Below are 22,808 nucleotides of genomic sequence, written 5' to 3'. Positions count from 1 at the left end.
ATCGAGAACCTGTGGGAGATCGTCAACCGCAGAATTAATCGTGAAGGTGTTCGTAATAAGTATCAGCTGTTTAAACAAATCCAAAAGGCCTGGGCAGCGATTCCACAAAGTTTCATTGATCACCTGATCGAGTCTATGCCTCGAACATGCAAGGCTGTGATCGACAACAAAGGATTCGCCACGAAATATTGATAGCGAAATACAGCTTGGTCAACATTTTGTCGAGTTGCACTTGTTTTGTCCAGAAGGAAATCAACTTTTTTTAATACTTTTGATTAATTTATTAATTTTCGTGTACAAATAATGAACTTTGTGATGAATAAAACTTGAAGAACTTTGTCTCTAAACAGTTACATAGTTATTTCTCTAAATTGAAAAAATGCAGCACTTTTATATAACTAAACTAAATTAGCATTATTTGGTTGCACTTGTTTTGTCCGATACTGTATATACATATATATATATATATATATATATATATATATATATATATATATATATATATATATATATATATATATATATATATATATATATATATATATATATATATATATATATATATATATTTATATATATATATCAGCTAAAATTTTAAGGCTTTTTTTAAGGGTATTTCCTGGCTCCAGTCATCGGAATTTTTTGCAAAGCACCTTTAACTGACATAAGTATACACATACAAATATCTGGTGTTTGTTCGATCTCAAACATCAAAAAATGATGGATCTGCATTATATATATATATATATATATATAAATATATATATATATATATATATATATATATATATATATATATATATATATATATATATATATATATATATATATATATATATATATATATATATATATATATATATATATATATATATATATATAATATATATATATTGTGCAGCCGTGGCGCAGTGGTTAGAGCGCTTGCTTTATAAGCAGGAGATCGAGGTTCGAAACGAGCTCTGGACAAATTTTCGCTTCACGGTAAGGAAGGAGGCGTGAACTTCCTGGGTAAATGCACTTCCGCGGTGCTCTGTGACAAGACCGTTAGGACTTCTTGGGGCACCTAAAATAAAAAAAAAAAAAAAAGAAAAAAAATATATATATATATATACATATATATAATAATAATAATATGTTAATATTTCATATATTTTATAATATTTTAAATATTTTTGATGGTTTACACGGTTTTCATCATAGTTACATTTCCTCCTCTTACTGCTGAAAAATTTTTAGTAACTCTTCTAGATCCTGTAGGATCTAGAACCATAAGTAACTTATTAAGCACAGTAGACAGACCTGACTCATCTGCATAGTAGATTTAATAAGCAGGGAATTTATATTTTCAACGTTGCTTCCTTAAAATGTTGAAAATTTGTCTACACTTGGTCTATTGAAACCGATTGCTCTGACAATCGATGTTGCTTCTGGTTTGCGTACACTAAATCATGTTTCTTTGTAAAATTAACTAGCCAATCTTCTCCTGTCATCTTTTTATCCTTGTTGAACGGATGCGAAATACCATATTCCTCAGCAAATTCAAAAATTAGTCTTATACACTGTTTTTATGTTTATCCAAATAATTCATTACATATTGTTTATAGTTAACTTTATATTTAAGAAACCCGAATTCTATTCTCTTATTCTAGTTATTCCCAACTGAACTCTAGTTATTCCCAACTGTAAAATTACAAGGAAAATTTTTGTAATTATCTTTAACTGATTTTAATCTAGTCTTCTTCTAGATAGTTTCTCTCCTTCTTAAATTCCGATATAATAGTTAACTAATACTTAATTAAGCTAACGCAACAGTTCTGGATCATAATCATGGTTAGTTTAATAAATTCCGAAACACGTGGCAAGATGACGAGCTTACCATCTTGCCCCTATCATCTTGCCCTGGACTGCCTGTTTAAAAGTATTCGTTTTCCTTGCCATGAAGAAAGGTGAATAATTGACCTTCTTTTTTGGTAACAGGTAGTACTTAAACTAAGTTACTTATAAATGTTAAAAAAAAAACAAAATAGCTTACCTATATCTGTAACAGCTTATTTATACATGCATAAAAGTTTTAACAGGGCAGAGGTAAACAATCAAAGCTTCACAACTAATACAAAAATGGCGATTTCAGCGTCTCTAAACTATTTTTTTAATGAACAGCCTATAGGAGAGTTAGAATAGTCCGATTAATGCTGCAACCTAGTGAGAAACTGAAAATTTAAGACATTCTTCAACTTGCTCCACTCTTCATCTTGACCCGGTCTTCCCTTTACAATATGTTCAGCTGCAGTTCAGATCGTTAAAAAGTTTTTCAACGAAAAAACAGAACTTAAACAGGCTTTCTGTAATAGAGCTAAGGGATCGAAGTAGTTAAGCTTTTTACCAGCCGTGGCGCATATATGATGTCCTGTGTAAAAATAATTTCCAAATATTTAATGGCTCTCGGATTAAATACCTATTTCCCATTTTAGTGAGAGTGTGCCGCTTAGTGTGCGTATGGGTTAATCGTGAAAGAATAAAACAGATGGAAGTTCAAGTGCATTGAAATGGAGAATTATACTTGTAACCTTTTGTTTTATAAACAAAAAGAAAACGACATCAAGACTGTACTTAAACGTCTTTATACGTTGACGCAGATAGGTACGTTCATAATAATTTAAAAATAGTATTTTGACGGTTCGCCCATTATATCCAAGTACAAACATTAAAAATGGCGATAACGAAAAGGCAAATAACAACTTTTTCTTAAACTTTGCATTAAATGAATGGAATATTACAAGCATGAATGGAATTATGATATACAACTAGTGTAACTTTTGGCCTTAGTAATTTAGAAAACATTTTTTTTTATTATTTAAAAATTGTTTAAGCTGTCTTTTTAATCAAGTTTCGTGTTATGATTTGAAACAAGAAAAGAAGCTTAAACTAACATATGTTTTTAAAATAAAGTGATTCAATTTAACTACTGAGTTTTAGTAAACATTTTGTAAAATAATTACAATAACTAATGGTTAAAACTTAGTAGCGTACCTTTTTTTTTTTTTCATGTTTTAATAAGTGAATTTTTGTTGTGAATTTTTGTTGTTTTTTGTCTAGTGAAACTCATTTTTTTTTACTGTTGGTTACAAGCATACTCCTAACACGACTTGAAATTGCTTTGATGTTTGCGGCTTGATGAACTTCCATCTGTTTTATACTTCCATGGTTTAATTGAAATAAAATTAAAAAGATCTAAAAGAACATATAGAGTAAAAAGAACGCCTGCTTATATAAAATATTGTCATATTAATGTTTTTTCTTCAAACTCTTGAAGTTATTTTAAACTCTATTGTTAATTTCAAAGAGAAACAAAATGCATTGATTCGGGCTCTCCGAATCGATTGAACAATAAACATTCAAATCTTTGCCTATCCTTTTACTAACTTTTATTTCTTTTACTCAGTAGCGAGACTGGGGACAAAGGGGGTTTAGCACCGGACGTAAACGAATAAAAAGAATCACCAAAAAAATATGACGGAGCAAAAATGAAAATAAAAAATAAAAAGAAACACGTTTTTAATATAAAAAGCGTTTTTTATTTAAAAAGAAAATAATTTTTTATTATAAGAAAACCTTTATTTGCTATTTTGTCTCCGGGCGCTAATGACGCTAGCTACCAACCCTAGCTACTGTTTTCCCTCCATAGAAAACATTTCAAAATTGTTTTAGGGTAATTATAAATTTTAAAGAAGAAGGAGTTTGCATGAATTATAACTTATACATACTTCATGAAATTTAACTTTTATCTAATGGCAAGATCAAAATGTTAACAATATTTAAAGAAGACTGGGGAGAGCTTTACCCAGTTTATACTCTATTTGGGCTTATTTAATAACAAATAGAAGACGATGGTTTTATCATCTTGCCCTGTTAATTTCATTTAAATTTTACAATCAATACCAATAAATTATAAAATAGCTACAAATTATAAGGTATTTGTAGCACTTATATATATATATATATATATATATATATATATATATATATATATATATATATATATATATATATATATATATATATATATAAACATATGTAAATATAAATAATACTCGTATAAATAAAATAGCCAAGTAAATGTCTTTTTATAAATATGAATACAAGTAAATGCATTTTTATAGATATAACCATAAACATTTCCAGCTATTGTGTACATGAAAATTTCAAAACGTGTAAATATTTTAAAAGTTATCAAAGTAACATATTCTTTTGTCAAACTACACAACTGTACAATACAACTGTACGCAAGCTGTACTATAATTTAGGTATTTAAATTTAGGTATTTAAATTTAGGTATTTAAATTTAGGTATTTAAATTTAGGTATTTTTTAACATTTTAACTTTCATTATATTTCTTGATTTTAATGTTTAAAAAATATTTGAAAAATGCTAATCAAGTGTCCAAAGTTATCCCGCATGCTGGGTGACTTAGGACATCTATAAAAATTATGGACATCAAATAAATAAATTTGCAATTTCAACATGATAGTTGTATGATAGTTATCGTTATTCGCACCAGTTCAACATTATAACGATACACATTGATTACCGTCAACAGATAAACGAGACTCATGGTTGTCCATGATCAATAAGACCTTGTTTTGTGAAGAACAACGGAAAATATTTTAACTTCTCAACAAAACTGTCACTTGTCATCCAGCCAGTAAGGTTAAACAAACCAACTCCTGCAGAATCTAGAATACCATGCATCATTTTCCATTTATCAAAGCAGTGGCAAAAAAAAATGCTAACAGGTGGTAAGGCATGACAGGCGGCATTTACGATTTCTGTATTTGTTACCGAGTCTTCTCTTTCAAGTGACGTCACTTGACCTACTTTATGCTGCTTTTTCAAAGCTATGAATTTAGAAACACGCTGCACTGTGGTTACCCTTGTTTCATCCGTATTGTAAATTTGGGATGAAATGAAATTGTATTGTGTATTAAAATCATAAATTTTTTTTTGAAAATCTGCTACTGTTATTCAATTGAAATTGGTCATTCGAGCAAGACTCGGATGGCTTTTGGTGCAAGACCATGAAACATTGCTGAGCATTTAATTAAATATTTTATTTTTGATTTTTTTTTAACACTTTTACTTAAAACCCCACTGAAAGCCCCATGCTGTAGCAGAAGTGAGATCCTTTCAAAGGAAGCAATCAGAGAGTGTTTGCTTCCTATTAAGACAGGAATAAATGGTGGTATCGTCAGCAAACAATGCCACCTTAAAGGTGAGAATTTCTGGGAGATTGCTAATGTAAATTTAAAAAAGTATGTGCCGAGGATAGAATCTTGAGGAACATCTAAAGTAACAGGATATGAAGAAGAGGGCTTTTCATCGAAGACAAATTTAATACTACAATTAGTAAGAAAGAATTCAAAAATCATCACCCTAAGAAGAAAGCTTATAGAGGAGACCAGCATACCAAAACTTATCAGAGACTTTATCAAAAGGTGATAGGCCTTATCCTATCCAAATTTATATAATGCCAAATAAAATCTATCTGTTATTACCGTTAACAAACTAGCAGTAGAACGAGAAAATGGAAATCCATATTGATTATCTGAGAAAATAAGTTATTAGGTTAAAGATGAGAAATAAGGTGTTTGTTAGTTAAAGACTCAAAAACCTTGTTTATGGTAGGAAGAAGACTTATGGGACGGTAGTTAGACGAGTCAGATCTTTCTCTAGAATTTTTGAAAATAGGAATAACAGACCTCGTTTTCCAGCAGACTTGAAAACAAGACTCTAATAAGCACTTGTTAAATAGTTTTAAAAATATAGACGACAGCTCTGGAGAACACCTCTGTAAGACTATAACAGGTGTATTGTTCGGATCACAAGCTATAGAAGAGTCTACACGGGAAATCACTTTAAATGCAAAAGTTGGAGTGATACGAATATCAAGCAGTGAATCAACCTGTTTGTCGATGTAATTAGTGGAATAAAGAGATTGATGAAACGTTTTTAGCAAACAATTCAGCTTTGTCTTTAAGTGAAGTAACAAAATCTATACCATTCAAGAGAGGTGGAACCATGTAAGAGAGGTGGAAACGAGTTTGCTCTTATTATAGACACTGTTAAAGATTATCCAGAAGTCTCTGGAGCCTAATTTTTGACATACAATACGAGATTTTGTGACCTGAGAATAGCGGGCTTTGGCGTTAGACAAAATCTTTTTACGATGGTTTCTTGCAATAATAAACAGACGTCTGCTTTCTAAAGAATTGTTTTGGCAATAGATATAGCAGCAATGGTTACGATTGGAAATTTTAGCAGCACAATGAGAGGAAAACCATTGAGAAGAGTGAGACTTGACTTGGATTTGTGATTTGATAAGTGTGCTAGTCAGCTTTAAGGTAGTTATAAGAGGTTCAGTGATAGGGGGATTCTGATTATGAAGAAGAATGAGATAATAGTGTTAGAAAGATCAAACCGTAATCAGACAAGATGGAAGAACTTGAAGACCCAAGAATAAATAGTATCGAGAAAGTGTAAACTACAAGGACAAAATATGATCATGAAAATAAAGAAAGAACGATGGAAATGAGAAAGATGTTTTTTAACAAGCTAATACCAAAATGTTTTAAAAAAATTGAATAAAAAAGTAGATTTTATTTTTATGATTTAATACAACTAAAAGTTATTTGGATTCGAATAATCCAAATAACTTTGAATCAAAAATCTTTAATATTTATCAAACTAATGACTTTGAAAGTGAAGAGAATTTAGGTCATTTTTAATATAATATGTTTGGTCTTATAATCCCCCAAGCGCGTAAAACTAAAAAGCAAGAGAGAGAGTTGTTTTTATGTACATAAACACGAATTTGCGGTTTGTTCTCTTTTTTTTAGGTGTTCCCAGAAGTCCTTACGGTCTTAGCACCGAGGGAGAGCATTTAACTAGACGTTCACGCCATCTTCTTTACCAATGTCGTTTATTGGAAACCCGGAACCTCTGGGTTCTGAACCAGAACTCTAACCACTGCGCCACGGCTGCTCAAATCGGGCATGAAATTAGTACATTTTATGTCAAAAAAGAGCTAGATTTTAGTTAATAGTTTAATGGAAATAGTGTTCTTTTTTGAAAACTCAATTTTCGAAAATTTTCGAATAAATCGTTATCGATAAAAAATATTTCAAATTCGGTAAAAACTTTTGAAAATTGAATTTCGAAAATTTAAAAAATGATCTACCAGACAAAATACACAATAAAACAGACTGTCAGGCAACTTCACCAGCTATCTTGCTCAACATCTAAACAAAATGTAGACATTGTAATAACGAATAATTTAAGAGTCAGAAAACAAGTATGCACAGCCACATCAGCAACCATATGCTGGGCATGCTCAAGCGTAGTGCTTTTCGAGTTTGAATCTTTGTACTATTGCGCACATTGTATACTTTATCGCAGTACAAGCCTTGTTATCATATCAGCTTAGGATATAGCCAAACTTGAGCAAGTTCAACACCGAGCCACGGAACACATCTCTGCCATAATGCAGTTACCCTACACTCAGCGACTACAAGACTAAACCTAATAACGTTAATCAAACGGTGAGCAGAAAGAGATCTTGTTGAACAATACAAAATCAACAACAAAATCAACATTTTATTTGTTGGTTTTGTATTCAAACAACTCAAAGCACATTTTCTTTATTCAAACTGTTCACCATAAGGACTCAGGCTTTTTTTGCTTTTTAGTTTAACTACCATTGTTAATACCACTATCAAAATTAATATTAAGAAAAAATTTATGGTCTGCCCATTCAATTTTTTTTAAATGGCTATTTTATCTGACATCAATGAAAACGCCAATCATCTTTCTGAGCCTCTTTTTCTTTATTTTGAAGAGAAACTAAGACTTCTTTACTCTCCCTGCATCTAATTAGATTAAATAAGTTAATAAAATAATGTTAGTTACAAAAACATATTTATTCAGAATAAACTTTAAATCACAATCATTCATCCGAATTCATAAAAATAATAATAAATCGCAATTATAATATCGAATACAAACAATCTATTTAATTGAAAAAAAATTTAAATCTAAAAATGATAAGTTGTTTTGCTGACAATATAATATTCTAATAATAATAAATAATTGATTTTGATACACAAATTTTGATCAAAAGAAACAACAAATGAGAGTGTTTAATAACTAGCCATACCATTAGAAAACTTCTTCAGAAAACTTTTGAAGAGTTTTAACAGTCTGTTTACAGCAAGTTTACTTAAAGTTACTTTTAACAACTTTCTACTATTTTCTGACGTTTTCATTTCATTAAAATCATCATATACCATTTGATAGAAAAATTGGTTTGATAAATGTCAACATTAATGTTTCTAAAAATATATACCTATTTAATGTTACAAAAAGTAAACTCATAACATTTTAAATCAACATTGAAAAAGTAGAAGAAGTTAAAAGTAGCTTTGCAACACTTATGTATTGAAAGGATTCTAATGTATAAATTAATTATTAGTGATGTTTATTTTTTGGTGGTTTTCTAAGATTTGTAGGGGAGACCGGGGCTAGGTGGCTCGGTTTTTACTCTACGAGCTCTGTTGCCCTAACAGTACATTTTTTTTAAAATATTAAAGTGTAGTCTTAAAGAGTATGGATTAGGGTAACTTATGAAATTTGCATTCATTTACAAAAAAAAATTCTTTGGACCTTTCCGGGCCCTCAAAAAAAAAAAAAAAAAATTTGCGCCAACTAACCCCACCACGGGGTAAGTTGGCGCAAACTATAAAAATGATTATTAATGCACCGTTAAGTCCAAAATTGATAGAAATTTTTTTACTATTAATTTTTGCATCAATTTTATCCCAAAATGTAATATTACTTTTAGTTGGTACCAAATATTTGTCCGTATAAAAACCAAACAGTAGCCCACTCTTTATCTGTGAAAAAAAAACTAAAAAAAGATTTTTTTAAAATTTTCTTGTAAGCATAAATTTTTTCAATATTGTTAAAAATTAAAAAAAAATTAAATAATAATTTTATAAAAATATTTATTTTTTTCCATAGTAAATGCTATCAGTTAACTTACCCCGTGAATAATTTGTCAACTTACCCCGAAAGCTTTTTTTTTCAATAAACATTCTATAGATCCTGAAAAACGGCAGCTTTGAAAAAAAAGGCTGTTCTAAAAGTTACGTTTTGCGATGTTCTAAAAGTTACGTTTTTATCCAAAAAACGCATAAATCTCAATATCTCCCATGCACATGCGCGAATCCTGACAATACTACAGTGAATGATGAAATGGTCAATAAAGAAGTTTCTGAGTAATTTTTGTCATTTTCTGATAAAAGGCTCTAAAGATAAACGCAGTTCGTCAACTTAGTGCGTCCAACTAGCCCCGGTCTCCCCTACTTTTTTTTAATGTGCTAGGAAATCAAATATAAAAAGGATTGCATAACTTTTTTTGTTTCTTTTACGAGCTTCAAGGACTTTCTTTACAACAGTCACTAGTGAAATGTTTAATACTAAGTTTAGACTGTATGCTAGGAGTAAAACCTTCTGCGTATATTGTATTCATTATTTCCTTAATTCCACATGAAAAACTACCAATAAAAAAGTATTTAACAGGTATACTAAAACTAACTACTCATATACGAAATAAAACGTTGGACCTAAGTTAAGTTCTTGCTTAAGGTTGGTCCTTATTTAAGACCTTACTTAAGTTTGGACCTTAGTTAAGACCTAAGTTAAGACCTTACTTAAGATTAGACCTTAGTTAAAAACTTACTTGAGGTTGGACCATATTTAAAACCTTACTTAAGGTTAGACCTTAAGACCTTAAGACCTTACCTAAGGTTGGAACTTAGTTAAAAACAATTTGTAGCTACTTACCCATAAACAGAAACTCCTTTTGTGTAATTTTGAGTGCAATTAAACGCAGAACAAGGTAACCATTATAGTTATATACCACTTTTCAATTCAAAAAAGTAAAATTTAAACAAAATAATATACATAGGAAATATTGAAACTTTAAATTTGTTAAATATATTTGTTGTTTTTGCCATAAATCATAAACCCCACAATAAAGTTATTTAAAAAAGACTTTTATGTTGAGTTGTGTTAATTGCAGTGGCGGATTCAGCATAGGCGTAGGGAGGAGGGTGGGGAAAAGCTGCACCCCGTCCTGCGTGCTCCCTAAGCCGACTGAAAAAAATATACAATATATAATATATAATATAATATATAAGATATAATATAAATTTTCTTATCAAAAAACTCTGCGCTTATTTTAAACGGAAATAGAAAACTAGGTACATTATGATTATAAAAAATATTTTCTTTAAACAAAACATCTTCGTTTTGTGTTCTGCAATAAATGCCTGCAAACTTGTAAAGCAGATATGTAAACAATGGTTTGTTGCTACCTAGTTTTCTATTTCCGTTTAAAATAAGCGCAGAATTTTTTGATAAGAAAATTTATATTATATCTTATATATTATATTATATATTATATACTGTATATTTTTTTCAGTAGTTATGATTCATAACTACTGAGACTGTACAGTGACAGATGTTCATAAAAATGCAATGACTATGCAAAAGGTAAACAACTTTTTTAAGGAGAAAAACTTATAATTAAACTGATTTCAAAATTGCGGAGAAGTTTAGATTAATTTTTATGAGACAAAAATATTTTTGGCGAAAACCTGTATGACACCCGCTCCTTACTTACAACCTACTCGCGTCGACCCTACTTTTAAATATGTGTATGTATCAATATTTCCAACAATGACTACTACAAATGAAAGACATATATCCATTCCTAATAGAGAAATATGTAACTTCATGTTTTCCTAACTTGTCTATACTCTATCGACTTGACTCTTCCTTTTACATCTGCTTATAAAATACATACTGAAAAATAATAATATGTAAGTAAATTAAAGTATAGGCACCAGTGGCGGATTAGAGATAGTTAAGCCGTAGAAGTTTCAGTAGACTAAAGATCAAATATTATCTGTGATCAATTTGAACTATCAATAAACCATTTTGCTCCCACCCAGCGGGAACAGACGTCTGTTAGACGTCTCTATGACGCCATATAGACCTCACAAGTCCGTATGATATTTTTAAGACGTCCAACGAACGTTCTGTACCCGCTGGAAATAAAATCTCACAGAAATTGTTTTTACAAACTGGCAGGAAAATAAGTTCCTTTCTTAATACTTGCTTTTAATAATATATATATATATATATATATATATATATATATATATATATATATATATATATATATATATATATATATATATATATATATATATATATATATAGTGTATATATTTTTATATAACCAAACCATTTCAATAATATTAATTTTTTTTTAACGATAATTATTGTACAAAGTAAACTTAACTAACTCAAAATTTAGATTTTTTGTTTTTTAGACGTACTTAATAGTTATTATAAAAGGCACATAGAAGCATAGATAAGATATACTAAATTTTTATTCATCGATAAATTTCAAGTATTATTGTACAATCTCTATGCGTTCAAAAATTATGACCATACAATATAGGTTTAAACTTTTTACTGCCATTATTTTTGAACGCTTAGAGATAATACTATGAAACTTAAAACTTATCGATGAATATAAGTTTAATTGAGAATAGCAAAAAAACTATTTTATCAACTTGTTGCTCTCCCGTTTAAGGCAGGAAGGGAGAAGAAATTTTAGGTTTTTTTTGTTCCTAGCCTTCAACCATTGCAAGTTTTTGCAAAGCATCATTATTTGACATATGTATAAACATAAAAATGTTTGGAGGTTAGCTATCTTAGAACTTATCTTGGAGGTTAGCTATCTCCATGTCTGGAAGTTAGCTATTTCAAACACCAAAAAATGCTGGATCCGTCACTGAAAAAGTTATGAAAACACATACTAAACTCCATAACTCTTTTTTTTTTTTACCTATTTAAAAATACTTTTAAGCATTAAAAGTTATTTAAAAAAATCATTTTATCATACCATAGCATGGTTTTAAAGTTGTAAGGGTCGTATAACCGTGTTTTGACACTTATTTACAGTCTTGTTGTGTAGCTTTAAAAATCGTATTGCATACCCATAATTAAGAACTTTGATAATGTTGTATTGCATTTTTTTAACATAATACACATGATTGTTAATAATCATTTATTTCTTTTTTTCTTAAATCATTGATTGCGTTGTTTCATTTGGTGTTTTTAAGCATTGGATTTCATTTTATCGTTAATTTTGTTGTAACTGTCACGACAATAAAAACATAAAAATGCTTGTAAAACTTCAAGTAAAAACTATGAAACTCAGCACATAATAACATCAATATGTACTAAATACACACACCAAATGATTTTTTTTTACCATGTTGTTCGCTGCATAAAGTCTGACAAAGTTGTTTTGTTCAAAGGTGGTAAAAAGTAAGCGTTACAACCGTCATGCTACGTAGAGTTAATTTTTGAAAAAAGTTGAAGACTTTAATGCTGTAACTTTTACAAACTAAATTAAATGATAGTTTTTCACATTTTTGGAAAGTCATTTCTATTTTCGGTTCATTTTTAATAACTTAAAGAGTGTCAAATGTTACGACCGCCTCTCGCGGAATTGTCTATATATATATATATATATATATATATATATATATATATATATATATATATATATATATATATATATATATATATATATATATATATATATATATATATATATATATATATATATATATATATATATATATATATATATATATATATATATATATATATATATATATATATAACATATAAGTCATTTTTATTTTTAATGCTTTACAAAAAGTTCGAACCTGAACTTTTATTAAAAAGTTAGAGTTCGAATTTTGTGCCAAGCAATAAAATAAAATCAAAACTTAATGGATCTGGAAATATCAATTGAGTTGAGTTAATTGATCTTTTCCTGTGTAATTTAAACTATACGCAGATGGTTTTTTTTAAAAGAATTTAGTTCGAAATAACTATTGTTACTTTGATTGGTTAGTTAAACTTTCATAATAAAATACATTCTACTTTGACTTTTAAAACTCTATTTTCTATATTTTTACTTAAATCTATTATAATTTTTAATTAAAAACTTTAAACCGCTAACACTATCCCACAAAAAATTTAAATTGGTAGATTTAGTTTTGTCATAAAAAATGATAATTACGTGAGATGTTTTGACACTTCGCATATATATATATATTGTCCTCAAAAACATTAGCAACCAAATAAAGATTTCTATTTTTCAAACTTTAATTACTGAATACAGCATTTTTTCTAAAAAAAAAACAAACAAAAAAAACAAACAAAAAAACTCTTTAAACGGAATAAAATTGTTAATATTACATAATTATAAAAAATGTGTACTTAATAAACTACTTAACGAAGTAACAGTGTCGTGGCAGAGGTTCTCTTCAAAACTTGTCATTAGAGTTTTAGGTTCAGTCCTTAGGGCCCAAAAATTAAAAAAAAAATTCTTTACTAGTTATTCAAAAAAAACAAAACAAATTCTTAAATTTGCAGAAAGGCCCCCTAAATTTGTTGGCCCTCATAATAGGGGTATGAGGTAGCCTAGCCACGGCTCTGCCTGGTAGACGTGTTGTTTGGCTCGTTGTCTTATTGAAACGTCCATTGAAGAAGTATATAATTATCAGCAGGAAGGAACCATTTTTCAAGAATATAACGATAAACAAATTATTCCATAGTTCCATTTAATAGATTGATAGATCTAACTACACCCAGAAAAATATTAAACCCAGAAAAACAACCTAAACCGTTTCACCTTTTCCTACACTATACTTAACTATACACTATATTCTTCTTAATTTTTTAGAATCAAAACGTTTGAACAACGTTTGATCAATCAAAATGCAAAAAATACACTTTGATCCTTTGCTCCGCAAAACTCTTTTCCAACCATTAATAATGCAGTATCCGAAAGCATTAGTTGAATTTGCAAACTTAATTCTTGCTTTTCCGTTCTTTGGAAAAATGATAAGCTTTTTGCTGCTCCAAAACTCAGAAGTCCTAAAAGTTGTAACGTCCGCAAACTGTGTTTTGGAACTAATTGTTTCAGTTTTTCAAAAGTATCATTAATGATTTCAAAAGGATTTTTTATGAAAAATAAATTTATTGCTAGCAAAACAACACACTTTTTGCGTGGTCTACCACCCAGATATTACAAAAAACAACACTTTTATTCATCATCATTAGGTATTCGTATCATGTTAAAATCTTTTCCTTATATTTTATATATTAACAACTTGATTCCGTTTATAGAGTATTTCTTTATATAAAATGCTATATTCAGTAATTGAAGTTAAAAAAATTAAAAATTTTTATTTGGTTGCTCGTATTTTGGAGGACAATGTATTACATCTGTTTGCCCCCTGCTTTAAGGCGAGAGCAACAAGTTCATAATTTTTTTTTTACTTAAATAAAATCATATTAATTTAGAAATTTCAAACTTAATGGAAAAATATTTTAGCGTTCACGAATTATGGCAATATTAAATTTGCAATCCCTTCAATTTGAGGGAAGTTAAAACTTTAAATGGTCGTCATTTTTGAACGCTAATAATTGCATACCTCTGAATCAAAGCAGTGTGTAGGCAGTTAAAATGTAAATTGTAGGTTAAAAAAATTTTCTTTTTCTTAAATATCTGCAAAAAAATTTAAAACTAAATTTCCTCATCATTTATGGACGTAACGGTTTTGAAATCTAACATTAGAAGAGAGTGTTTCAAAAAAAAAAATTATATTATTCGTAACGTTGACACGTATTAAATTAAATGTTTTTACCATTCATCCGTTGATTATTGTTTAATTTACTTTAACAAATGTTGTAGCCAGATGTTAAACAAACATATATAACTACTTTTATCCACATATTAGTAAGTGTAAATAACAACACAATACGGAGGGCATAAATTAAACTGATATTGTGGTTTATCCTCCTCCGGCTAATTGCCATATAGAGGCCACATTACGAAGGCCCGCAAAGACTGGTTCAGCTCCAAAAGGAGCGTCATAACCAGCTTTACGGACCGAGAGTAAGGTGAATTTGGGAAAAACGAAGATATGTTAAAGTAAAAGACAAAGAAGCGTGTTAAAAAGATAGCTTAGAGAAAGCAGACAGTATTGCACACGATGTTAGAAGGTGTAATACGTACTGTTAGTTAGGTAACCTAACTAATGTACGTCGAGAAAGACTTAATTGGAGTTCACTTGATTGGAACTCTTTCGCAAGTAACTTTGTCGTCATAAATTAAACTAATATAAGTTAAATAAGAGGGCATAAATTATAATAATTACTGATTTTTTTGTTGCTGAATTACTCAAGTCCAAAGAAAAGTAAAACCATACATAATATTATTTTTACATGTGGGTTTATGTTGTTTCCAAATACTAAGCATTTAAGATTATTTTGTAGCATTTTTTTTTAACGCATATTTCAGATTTTGGGTAACATTAACGGGAATGCTCAAGTCACTCCATGGGCCAAGAATCAAGCAGAAGTAAGCGAAATGTCTTACACCTAATGAATCTTTCACAATACACATGAAATGGAATCAAACAAAGTAAACCCTAAAATAAAGTTAATTAAAAATAAAGGAGTAATAATAAAGAGTAAAAAATTTTTTTTTTCTAAAATCCTTGCATAAAGTAAAAATCCACACCTAACAATGTTGTATAATATTGGTAAGAAGAAAACATCAAACTATAAAGATATAAAAAACTATATTGTTGTTTCTAAGTTAAACCAAACACTAAAAAATTTGAAACGAAGAAATTCGACAAAATATTACAGTGCCACGAGAATTCGTCGTTATCAAATATTTAGCCATTAATGTGTTGTTGAGCTTAATAGATTGACAATTCTTTGAGAAAAAATTCTAAATCATAAATTAACACACTTTTTTATATTTTTAAGTAGACACTATCCCATACCCCATATAGGGGTAACATTGACAGTTGACCCCCCCCCCCCCCAAAAAAAAAAAAAAATTTAAAATTAATTATTTATCAATAATATTAGATAACTAATTACGGACTTTCACAGAGTGCGGTTTTTTTTAGTTTTGAGATGTCGTTTTTTTTAGGTGAGTAAAAAAAAAGTAAGCATAATGAGCTTGCGGTGGGAGGGAAGAATTTCCAAAAATTAATAAACGTCCTCCCCCGTGTATTTAACATCTAATAGGAACGAAAGCGAGCTTCAAACAATAAAAGTTTAATTTTTTAATGTTTTGAAATTTTACAAGACGGTCTCGATTTTGTATGTACATCTAGAATAGGCGGAATAGGTCTTTAAAAAAAACTTCTTTGTACAAAAGAAGGGTGGGGAGGGGTGGCAAAATAGTGGTTTAGTGCGTACTCACTCTATGGAAGTCTTCTACTATAATATAGTATACTTATAGTTTATATTATAACTGTACATTATATAATTTTTTGTTGGGAAGGGGGACGGAGCTTCTTGATGTCCACCCTGTGTGTGACACAACAATCTAAAACAGAAAAACTAGATAGCAGATGAATTAATGCATTTCTAACAAAAATTATATGTTATATATTTAACAAACAATGTTTTTATACATAAATTGCATACATTAAATATTTAAATTAGATATTTATTTTTAGATATTTTCAAGAGTACTTGATAAACCCATTTACAACTAAATCATAAATGGATTTATCAAGTACTCTTGAAACAATTTTAAATCGTTTTTTTTAGACAAAGTTTTTAAATTAAAAACAAATATTTTTTAGCGTAACAAATAAAATAATTTATACTACTTTATATCCATTTAGTGAAAATTCACTATGCAAAAATATTCAGATATTCAGATAATACAGATATTCACTATGAAGAAAACTTTCAAAACCGTCCAAATTTAATTTTTTTTTCATAGTATTTGTGTACTATGTAAAAGAATACTTTAACTAAATTTAATCATTATTCTAGAGCCACTTCAAAGCCCTTGAACATTTAACAGGTTCCAAATAATATTTATAAAAGTTTATCAAAAGTATGTCTTATTAGATCTTATACAATCAAAAATATTAACAAAAAAAAAACTTGAAAGAAAATAAAAACAACATTGTAGAACTAAAAAATGCCATTTTCTTAGAAGTAAAAACAAAAAAAGAGTTTTTTTGTTAATATAAGAGACCTGTTGACTGAGACATTAAAGGGCTTTGAGGGGGCTCTAGAATAATTACTAAATATGGTAAAAATTTTTTAACATTGTACACGAACACTAGAACGGAAAAAAAAAACAATCAATTTGAGTGATTTTGGAATTTTTTTGTGTGGTGGGCACCCCTTGTTGTTTGTGGGGTGCTGCTTTTTTTTTTTCGGAAGACTGAGATATATACACTTTTTTAATTTCTTGATGTTGTACTGGGATTTGCTGTGGGAATTTTGCGCATCGGTTTATTAATATGGGTGCGTAGAAGTTTAATACTTTCATAGTTAGGAATTCGACAAAGGTTTTCCTTTTTTAAACTTGCAAATAATTTGTACTCTTTATGTGGCCAGTCAGATATCGCTAAGTTTAAAAGGATACTGTCAATTAAACGTTTTTACGTTTTTTTTTGTACGAAGATTTTGATTCAGGATGATAGGACATGAGAAAGCAGTAGTTTGATTGTGTACATACCATTTGAAGTTGTGTTTGAATAAAATAGACAGGTGATTTAGATAAGTTTAACAATAATTCTTTTAAATTTTCTCCTCCAATATTTTTTTTCAAGTAACAAGTTTGGATCTACCAAGACATCAGGACCTATATCATATGAGTCATCCACAGTATTTTTTCAAAGCGGTGACCACGACATTTTTTTTAAAAATAAATTTATTTCAAAAAAGTTTCGTAGATTAAATGCATCAATGCGTACATAAATCAAATGTTATAGCCGTAATCACAGTGAAGTGTACATATATCCACTGATTTAAATAGGGATAAGCGCAGTGTTGCGTACATACCATCGACTGAAGGTTTATACCTTTACTGTTTTAATTATTTCATGACAAAGTTGCATTAAAAAAAAAAAAAAAATTTGTTTAACTATTTGTGTAAACTATTTGGAAATCCGGAAAAAATTAAATTTTAAAGAAATATCCGGAGAAAGATAGTCCCTGCTAATAAGCAAATGCTCTACTAAATTATTCAATCAAAACCAATATATATTTTTTATATTGCATTGTTAGCTACATATTGTATAAAAACAGTTTAATTCTAATGTTTTCAAATTATATTTAAAAATATAAAAACCAAAACTCACATACAAGCTTAAACAAGTCGAAATATATTGCTTTATAAATTATTGCAAAAACTGGTTCAATTTAATTATCGTATTTAAATATAGAATCAACAGAATTGAATAATTTACAGACACTTAAATAATAAATACATAATAAATATCGCTCTAAAAAACCCTCTTCTGCTTTTCCCCCATCAGATCACGTGTTTCATTACTACTAACTAGATAGCTCCAATGATGTGACTTGCGACCGTACTAAAGTTTAAACCATAAAAAATAAGATTAAAATAATCACACATATATATTAAAAGAAGATGATAAGAAAAGATTTTAAGGAGTATTCCTTTAAAAACATTTTTTAAAGGGATGCACTAACGCATACCTTTAAAAAATTATAAAAAACATGCAAATCCCTTTAAAACATAAAAAAATTAAATTAGAAAACCACAAAAGGTACAATAAAACCATGTTATATACAGCTAAAACAATGTTAAAAAATTTATGTTAGATATCTATCTATTTATATATATTAATTGCATTATTAATAGAATTAATTTCTAAATGCAGATATAAATACCTTTTTAATGCAGAAAATAAATACCTTTTTTAATGCAGAAAATAAGTATCTTTTTAAAAATTATAAAAACAAATGACCTAACATATCTTAAAATTATCCATATTCTAAATAATTTTTTTCAGTAAAAAATGTAGAACAAACTAACATTATTTTAATGTTTGTAATTTTTTTAGTTTTAAAAATATTTAATTTTTTAGAAAATTGATAACGAAGCTTGTGTTTTTAAAAGTTTTATTTTAATACTTAAATCTTGTGATTTTAAAATTCTCAAAAACTACTTGATATAAAACAAAATATTACCGAATCAAATGTTACTTTTTTTAAAAAACGAAAGAAACTGACCCTTCTATTTCTTTCATTTTTTAAAAAAAGTAACATTTGATTCGATAATATTTTGTTTTATATCAAGTAGTATTTGTGAATTTTAAAATCACGAGCTTTAAATATTAAAATAAAAATGTGAAAAACTGGTTTTTATTTTTGTGGCAAAATAGAAATAAACTTTAAGGTTTTTTATTTAGTACTATTCACAATTTTACATTTTCTTACATGTTAATTTTGTTATTTATTATGAAAAAATATTTAATGTTGGGGCATTGATCACAGTAGAACATTAACTTCGTTCAATTAATAATTTTTTTTAAAAATATTCCAACCAATTAAAATTGAAGTTTCTCAATTACTGGCGGAATTGTCAACAACAAAACTAGGGGCCCCATAGAAAACTTATATAAGTTCAGAAAGTTTTTGTTAAAAAAGTTTTAGAAATAAAAAACTTAACAAAACTTTAAAAAATAAGGTCCTCTTATAGTCATCACTAAATTGGGCTACTAAACTTGTGTCTAAGTCACCCTGATAAGAGATTCTCTTACAAAGAAACAAGGTAACAAAGAAAATAAAAAATAAAAAACGTCTTAGTGAAAAACTATTTTGAAAAAGTAAATATTTATTTCAAGAAGTTCATGAAGTGTTTCATAGTTTCAAGCATTGGTCACATGTGATCTTAACTTAAATTACTCTATCTCTTGCTTCATAACAACACGCTAATGTAGAAGCATTTGATACAATCTTTATGCACTGTTCAACTGCTTGAGTGTGGCAAGGTACCTTTACAACTTCAATTGTATTAGAAACGTAAAAAACCATTCTTGTTTAACCATTAATTTAAATGTGTCTAGTCAAAGAAGAGTCAGTAACATTAATATATTGCCAAATAATCATATCAATGTAATCTCCAGCATTAAAATTTAGATTTGGCACTTTAACACTCATTTGATTATCATAGGATTCTCTACATTTGAGAATTTGCCTAATACCGAATTCGCTGATGTGCTTTCTTTCATCCACTAACGTAACCAACAAAACATTTTCTGGGTGGCAAAAATGGGCATTTCTTTGTAACACCGCATCAATGACACTTTTAAGTTTGTTACGTAAGAAACAAGATTACTTGTTACATAAGTAACAAGATTTCTTTATAAATCCAAAAGAATGATTTAATCCATACATACAGGTCGGTTTCATTTTTATCTTAAACCAGCTAACATAGTAAAATATCAATAATCACAAAGTTTTGTGATTATTGATAGTTTATTGTGGATACATATAACCTTTTAATTCTGTTGGTTGTTGCTAACCAATGAGAATAAGAGATCTTTCCAGGATCTTGCAATGATAAAGACACTGATATATAACCTTTTTTATTTCTGATCAGTACTTAATTCATTTTGAACAATATTTAGAAGTTCCATTCTCCACAGAAGGTTCAAATGTAACAATTGTTTACAGTATTCTAACATTTTTCCAACAGCACCATTAAATCCTGTAGGACTATTTATTTTTCCACATTAGTGCTGCATTAGAAGGCGGAGAGGAACATCACATCCAATAACCTTTACTTGCTCTAATATGAAAATTTTATTTGGATCCTCTAAAAATAATTCAATGCAATATTTGATGCAATACTTGATGCAATCCCAGATCTTTATGTTACACAATACAGATATTTTGTAACAGGTTCTAATACTAGGACTATATGTTAATTAATAACATATTTTAATTTTAGTTTAGTTAATAGATTTTTGATAATACTTTGTCTCTTTTATCTGAAAAAATTTTAACTTTAAAATATTCATGTTTTTCAAATTCTTGAAGTTGCAATTGTTTTTTTCTTTTGTACTCTCCATATTTTACTTTGATCAACTAATCTTGCTGGATTTTCTTTTGTTAAGATTTGAAAATCTTTGAAAATAATATTAACTAGTAGTAAAGCAGATCTGAAACTTCAATTCCATGCTCCAATTACATGCTAAAGCTAGATTAAACAATTTAAGTCTTTTTTCAAAAGTAAAACTATAGTATGACTATGATGATGTGTTGGGATCAGAAGCTTTATCTGTATTACCTGAGTTTTAAAAGTATCAATTATCAAGGTATCGAAGATATTGCTTCTTTAATTTTTATTTTAAATGTGGATTGAAAAGGAAATATTTTCTTACTTTTTTTTAATAATATTTTCCAGTTGTGATGGTTGCTTTACTTTTTATATTTTCTAAACAAGTTGTTCTCAACAAGTTGGGTAACTTTTTTATTAAAATTACCTATTATCATTTTATAACTTTTCTTTGATCCATAAAAAAACATCTTTTAATAATAGGAACTTTAACTTTGCAATGACAGTCAATAAAGATTTTACATTTGCAGATTTCAAACAGTTATTTCAAAATTTTCTCTGAGGATCGTTGTGTTTGATCGTTGCCTTGTGCTGTAACTTAAGAATGTTCTTTTTTATTTCTTTTCTTTTTGCTTCTAAAAATTTCTGTTTGTTATAGAGATCAATATTTATTAGGGTGATCCTGCTACCCTATAACTTTTAAATTTTTGAATAAAAAAGCCTGACTTTTTTTTTGACGAGGAGGTTACTTCTAACTAAGAGCTGGGAAAAACTTGAGAGTAGTTGGACAATGTTTAGTGGTAGTTATGGTTGTAGTGATTTCAATCAAAATATTCTATTTAGGTGCAAAAATTGAAAATTTCCAATTTTTAACATACAAATCTCTGGGGCAACCTAATATATCTTTTTTACTATTCTGATTTAAAGAAGCTTTTTGGTATAAAGGGAGTATAATAAACAATTTTAATAATTAGGTGTGCTATTTAGGGAGGAGCAATGAAAATAGGGGAGGGGGCAGTTTTACATAAATAAAAAAATACACAAACTTTTTTCAGTTAGACTCTTCCTTTATGGTGAAATGGTGTTTAATAGTAAAATGGTAGACTAATCTGATATATATGCTGTAACCCATTCTGAAAAATTATTATGATAAATTAAGATTAAAATATATTTAAATGTTTATTGATTCAAAAATTTTAACATTAAATTTTTAAATGTTAACAAAAAACTTAATGTCACATTAAAATTTAAATGTGTATCAACATAAAAGAGTATTAAATAAAAAATAGAAAAAATAAACAATCTGATCAGAATTTAATGTAGAACATTTCTTTAGTTGAACAACATATTTCTGTTGTTTTCTACAACTTGTATAATGCTCTGGAATTTTCTTTCTTAGCAGTTCCTGCAAAGTCACTACAAAGCTTTACTCCACATTCAGCAGAATCCTTTACAACACATAAACTAGAAACAACATTTTTTAAAGCTAGAAAATCTACATTTTTATGCCATTGTGTGACCGGTTCCCTGAGAAACTATATTTATTATGAGAAATTTATATTTATTATGGTGAAATGAGAAATTTATATTTATTATGTTGAAAATTACTGGGAAGTCTTCACCAATAAAATCAGTCAAATCATTCACAGCCATTTTAGGAACCATTGGAAATATAGGTTTATCAAACCCTGAAACTTTTTTTTGTTGAGGTTTAATGTCACATTTAATTGTCATT

The 22,808-nt window shown here is 28.3% G+C and overlaps 1 protein-coding gene across 1 annotated transcript in view; it reads right to left on the bottom strand.

Moving 5' to 3' along the window:
• Positions 1–18,291: 18,291 nt before the first annotated feature.
• The window catches only part of LOC100208081 (branched-chain-amino-acid aminotransferase, cytosolic), a 62,106-nt gene continuing 57,589 nt past the window's right edge, over positions 18,292–22,808 (bottom strand). The window contains exon 13 of the mRNA XM_065791608.1: positions 18,292–18,578. Coding sequence (XP_065647680.1) covers positions 18,489–18,578 — 90 coding nt within the window. The 3' untranslated portion in view covers positions 18,292–18,488. The remainder of the gene's footprint in view (positions 18,579–22,808) is intronic.

The sequence above is a fragment of the Hydra vulgaris genome, chromosome 02 (assembly GCF_038396675.1).
Source record: "Hydra vulgaris chromosome 02, alternate assembly HydraT2T_AEP".
Lineage (NCBI taxonomy): Eukaryota > Metazoa > Cnidaria > Hydrozoa > Anthoathecata > Hydridae > Hydra > Hydra vulgaris.
The sequence above is the reverse complement of the archived record's forward strand: the minus strand, read 5'-3'. Positions and strand labels throughout refer to the sequence as shown.